The sequence below is a fragment of the Vitis riparia genome, chromosome 9 (genome assembly GCF_004353265.1).
Source record: "Vitis riparia cultivar Riparia Gloire de Montpellier isolate 1030 chromosome 9, EGFV_Vit.rip_1.0, whole genome shotgun sequence".
Taxonomy (NCBI): Eukaryota; Viridiplantae; Streptophyta; class Magnoliopsida; order Vitales; family Vitaceae; genus Vitis; species Vitis riparia.
This window is the reverse complement of record NC_048439.1, coordinates 11,227,771-11,233,694: the sequence shown is the minus strand read 5'-3', so window position 1 is coordinate 11,233,694 and position 5,924 is coordinate 11,227,771. Positions and strand designations below refer to the sequence as shown.

At 28.5% G+C, this 5,924-nt stretch overlaps 1 protein-coding gene across 1 annotated transcript; it reads left to right on the top strand.

The window, feature by feature from the left end:
* The first annotated feature begins 4,436 nt into the window (after window positions 1–4,436).
* On the top strand, window positions 4,437–5,246 carry LOC117922539 (ethylene-responsive transcription factor ERF003-like). Its single transcript, XM_034840684.1, has 2 exons — window positions 4,437–4,588; window positions 4,749–5,246. Exons 1-2 carry the CDS (start codon window positions 4,506–4,508, stop codon window positions 5,197–5,199), a joined length of 534 nt encoding a protein of 177 aa, XP_034696575.1. The 5' UTR covers window positions 4,437–4,505; the 3' UTR covers window positions 5,200–5,246.
* The last annotated feature ends 678 nt before the right edge of the window (window positions 5,247–5,924 follow it).

Here is a 5,924-nt window from a genome sequence, read left to right as displayed (position 1 = left end):
CAAAAATAAAATAAAACTTAAAAATAGTAGATTGATTGAGGTGAGAGTTTGACTAAACCTTAATACAAATTTCAACTCGCTTAGGTGTTTACAATGATTATCTCTTAGATATAATGATCATTTTCTTGTGGCTTAAGTACTCCAAATCACAAGAAAATAATGAATCACTTGATGATCGTTAAATATTTAATTGAATGAATGATTGAGTAGAATGCTAGAAAGGAAGTTTGACTAGAGTTGAAAGATGAGTTACCAGATAGAGAAGTAATAGAGAGAGCCTTACGTATAAACTAGAAATGCAATGAGGATCCTCTATCTATAGTTGTAAATGGTGGCCATTAGAGAGGTTCGATCTTCTAAGACATTAGACCTCTTTGTTAGATGAGTTGTGTCTTAAGACACGAAACATCTCTTTTTCTTAAAATAGTTGTCTTATCATTTTGACCTCAATTTTCCATTCTTACCCAAATTACTTTCCAACAAATACAAAAGTAAAAGATTAAAAGTTAGAACATTTAAATAATATTTTCAAGTTGATATATTTTTATTTTTATTTATATTAGAAAGTATTTACGACCATCTATTTTCTCCCATATAAAATATTATTTGTTTCAGATCCAATGAATCCGTACAACTTTAAAACATATCTATATAATTAGGAATAACTCATATCTATATACTGATGTACATATAGTATGAGAAATCTTTTTTCTTACTTGACATAAAATATCAGAATCATCCTTCATGCAGATGCGACAATTTTATTATGTCCTACAATTTTATGGAACTAAACGGACAAACATACATTGTGGACTAGGTAGACAGGGACCCCACATCAAATCCGAGAATTGATATTGATCATATTTTATAAATATTCACTCTCTCATATAAATACTATTCATTTGAAGAACTTGTTTTTGTATGCGATGTGAAATATTGTCGCATTAGGCTGCACGCAAAAAACAAACCATACCTTGACTTCGACTTTCCCTTCTTAAAGTTCATTGTATGCACATTAATCCTAAGAAAATAGCCATTATTTTGCCACATGGCAACGTCATTCGAAAAGTACAGTAATTTTCCCAACACGTGAATGCAAATAGGGGGTGGTTGGGATACCCAGGAATCCTTTGATCCTACCCATTTGATGTTCTAAATTTCTAAATGATGTCGCTTTGCATTTCACTAGGCCCTGGATGGAACAAGTTCAATGCACCTCTTTTTTTTTTCCCAATGCCTTGATAAAACACGAGCACTCAAGTTAATTGTTGGTGGCCCATCCCACCACCTCCACAAGGCACCTTGCTTCACTGTTTTCATAACTAAATCAAATAAAAAATGAATTTTTAGCCCTTAAATTTATACCCATCACATTGCTTACTGCAGTGGGTGACTTTCCAAATCATATATATTTCTAAATTATTTAACTAGCCACTTCCTTTTTAAAAATAAAAAATAAAAAATATTAACAAAATCTTTAATAAAAAGATGTAGTTTTAGAAGGTGTTAAGTAAAGCTTAATATTTATTATTTAATAAATTAAGTTGACTTTAAGTTAAATTATACTTAACTTATTAGTTTAAAATTTATTACTTAATTATTATTTTAAGTATTAAGAATATATGATAAAATTACCTTAAAATTTATTCTAAATTATCAAATTAGAATATTTATTTTCATAAATTATAATTAGAGTAAAAGAAGTTGAATCACAATGGTAGTTGTAAAATAATAAAAGAAATCGTAGAGATAACTAAGACAAAAAGGGTAAAATGCAAAATGAAGATATAAATTTAAAAATAAGTTAATAATTTTTACTTAAAATTGTTTTTGACTTTTAAGTCATATTATTAAGTTATTTTATCAATTATATTTAATTTACTTAATAATTTAAATTAAGTTTTTAAATTACTTTAAGTTATTAAGTTAGTTTATTAAACAACCACTTATTTTATGTCTTTAAATATATATATTTTTTTAATTTTAAAATTTTAAAGAGTAAATAAAATGATTTTAATATTTTAATATTTTAATTTTTTGAAGTATCAACTTTTTAATATAAATTTGCAAGAATTCTTATACCTTACATAAGTTTTATTATTATTTTTTTATTTAAAAAAAAAAGAAAAGAAATGTATCTCACATTTAATAACTTACTATTACTTTTTGATAATAATGTAATGAGATTAACAATTTAACATCCAATAATGCTACATTACTAAATTTATTAAAAGAATTTTTTTTGTTCATATATGAAAGGGTCAAAGATAGAGACTTAAATACAACCCAATATGATACAAAAATTCTTTGTTAATTTTGGGTGGGAGTTCAATTCAAAGTCATGGATCATGAGCACTTGGTCTATATTTTAAAGGGAAAAATGGCACTCGGAGGAGCAAACCAGCATGGCATGTTGGAAAGCGCAAATGGTGGAGTTGAATAAAGGGAAACAATAGCACGCAGTTGTCATTATCTCTGTTGCATGCTTGAATTGCATGATCAAACAATGGAATTAATGGTCAACAATACACAAAAATGCCATTTCTTTTATAAATATTTATTAAAATATTATAAATATTTGTGCCGACCCACTTATTAATCAGATCAGATATTGAAAAGTTAGGATTATCAGTAGAGATTTTCAAACAAATGCGAAGAACATGGTTATTTCATTGTTACAAATCCCTTTCAACAAATTTTATGCAGCAAGAGAATGGATCTTTTACCGATCAAGTCTATTACTGAAGATGTCGAGTTACTTGAGGAGCATCGTAAAAATTATATTTTCCTATGAGCTCATTCCATTCAAGATTTCTTTTACAAGTCATAGTATTTTAAAGATATCAATTAAGACTTTTAAATTCAATTTAATTACTAAAATTATCTTTTAAAGTAAAATTTTAAAATTCAATTTTGAAAGTATTTTTAATTTTCAAAATCCCACATCTCTCTAGATTGCAAATTACATCAAACCTTGTTTTTGTCTTTTTCTGCCATTCATGATAAAGTAGTCTCCTACGTTTAGTAAAGGATCACATCACTCACAAGTCACACCACACACAATTCATGACATCTACAAGACTGCAACAGAGACAATAGGGCCATGTGACTTGCAGATCACATGAATCCATTTACCCCATGTTTTGTCAAGCTTGTTTCTAAAAATTATTTTTGAGTTAAAAAAATAAATAAAAATAATAGTCTTTTGGTATTTTCTAAATATAAGTATAAGTGTGTTTGATAAATTATTTTAAAAAAAAATTAAAATTAAAAACTCCATTGAATAATGGTTTTTAATTATTTTGAAAAATAATTTTTTATTTTAGCTTTTTAAAGAAGCTATGAATTTAATTTATATAATATTAATTAAATTTGATTTGATTCTTATTATTAAAGATGAACATAGTTTCATGGTTATAAGTAAATGAAAAAAAATCATTTTTACAAAATATAAATTTTATTTTTTTGTTTAAAAAAGGATATTATTTTAATATATATTATAAAATATAAATTTTAACATATTTCATAAATATGGTGTTTTAAATTAAAAGTAATCATTCAAAACTATAAATATAATATTGTATTTAAAATTTTACAAACAAGTATATATATATATATATATATATATATATATATATATATATATATATATATATATATATATATTTATTTATTTATTTATTTATTTATTTTTGTTTTTTTTATGTTTCTCTTTTATTTTTACAAATAGGCCAAAACAACTTTCAAAAATTATTCTCTTTCACTTTGTTTTTTCAAAAGCTATTATCAAGAAAACAAAGGTAAAAAAATGTAATAAATTTTTAAAAATTATTATTATTATTTTTAAAAAAATAATTTTTAAATCACAATACCAAATATTCGTAGGCATTAAGAAATTATGATGTGAACCTAGAAGTTGTTAGAAATATATCATTAGTTAAGTCAACAACTTAGAGTGTGCATTTGGAAGAGATTCAACACGTTTTTAATTTAAAAAATGTTTTTGAAAAAAAAAAGACGTTGATAAAATTTAGAAAATGCTTTTAAATATTTTAAAAATCGAATCCAATGTTTTCTGAAAAAACATTTGACTTAAAATAAAATATTTTCATTTTGATTAAAAATATTATAAAATATAAAAAAGAAAAAAAAAACCATAAATTCTGCCTAAAGGCCATATATATATATATATATATAATTTTTAAAAAATGAGAATCATTTTTCAAAAGTTGAAAATGATTGGATCCTTGATGTTTATTGCTTTTCTTGAAGAGTAGGGCAAAGGAAATGAAAAATCTTTGTTTACTGTATATACGTGGAAAAGTTTAAAAGAAAAGGAGACTAAAACCCTTGTGGAGCCCACTGCAAGGCTCAAAAGCGTGGTTACAAAACCCCCGCCCCCCGCCCCTCGAGCCTCCAACTCCAATAAATCCCCTCTCTTCCTTCCGTCTTCTTCCATCCTTTCTTCGGAAACCTACTCAGAAACGTTTCCATATTTCAGTGGCATGGCTGGACAACAACAGCGTTATCGAGGCGTCCGACAGAGGCATTGGGGCTCTTGGGTCTCTGAAATCCGCCACCCCCAACTGTAATTCTCATTTTCTAACACCATTTACCCAAGGGGAACGGTTCTGTCATGATATTTGACATGAAAAGAAACGTTTCTTTCATTTGGGCGTTATGCACTTTACTGTCGTAATGCATGGAAGAAGTATACATTTAAGTTTTGTATTTGTTTTTGGGCACAGGAAGACTAGAATATGGCTCGGCACATTCGAAACGGCGGAGGACGCGGCGCGAGCCTACGACGAAGCAGCCAGGCTCATGTGTGGGCCAAGAGCTCGGACCAACTTCACTTACAATTCCGACGACTCACAATCATCTTCTTCCAAGCTTCTCTCAGCAACTCTCACTGCTAAATTGCAGAGGTGCTACATGGCATCACCTCAAGGGGCCAAAATCCCTTTAGCTACAGATTTCCAACAACCTCACTACTCTCCAAATTTTGGCACAGTTGATGGCATGGCCGCAAGAAATTGCCAGGTGGGTGTCGGATCTCCGGCGAAGAGACGACGGCAAGTACAGGGAAAATGGGTGGGTGGGGAAGATGAGGAATTCAAAGTTCTTGAAGATGATCATATCGAGCAGATGATTGAGGAGTTGCTTCATTCTGGATCTATTGAGCTTGGTTTTGTGTAATGTTGCAACATCGATAATGGAACTCTACTTTTTGTGCCTTCTCTCCACATCATACATCTTAATATAATCACTTCCTATCAAAGCCAATATATATATATACATAAATATATAAAATAAAATTGAGAATGAGACTATAAATTAAAGTAACCATAACGATGACTTATAATATGATATGAGATTATGAACCAAACAAACAAACTAATGCTATTTGTAGGACTAGACAGGGCTAGATAAATAAAGTCTGAGTCCGATATCGATTGACTTTATTATCAATTATAATAATACATTTGCTTTTATATAATTAACTACAATTTTAAAATGTATTTATATAATTTACAAAAATTTATGAGATTTGTAATAAATTTTTTTTCCAAAGGGTGGGATACCTCATGCTACTACTAAGTGATAAAAGGGCAAGGAATATGAAGAGGACAAAAGAGGTTATGATAAACAAAAAATGGGTGACGTGTAAAGGTATGGAAAGTGATGGAACTAGAAGGATCAATGCTATCTTTACTTTTGCAAAATCCTTTTTTTCTTCTTGTTTTCATTTAAGAGAGTTCGACTTCCTTCCAAGCCTCTTCGGAATTGATGAATGGAAGACTCTACTAAGTGGTTTTGGCCATGAATGTTAAATCTTTGAAAATGAGTGAATGAGTAATGAATTAAGGATTATGTTGTAGGGATTTCATTGGTTTGTATTCCCAATGACTCATTCCACCTCG

What these genes read in the sequence shown, in the direction of transcription:
- LOC117922539 (XM_034840684.1), top strand. Translation starts at nt 4,506, where the DNA reads ATGGCTGGACAACAACAGCGTTATCGAGGCGTCCGACAGAGGCATTGG. An exon ending in GAAATCCGCCACCCCCAACT is followed by an intron (nt 4,589 to 4,748) that starts GTAATTCTCATT and finishes TTTTGGGCACAG; the next exon opens with GAAGACTAGAATATGGCTCG.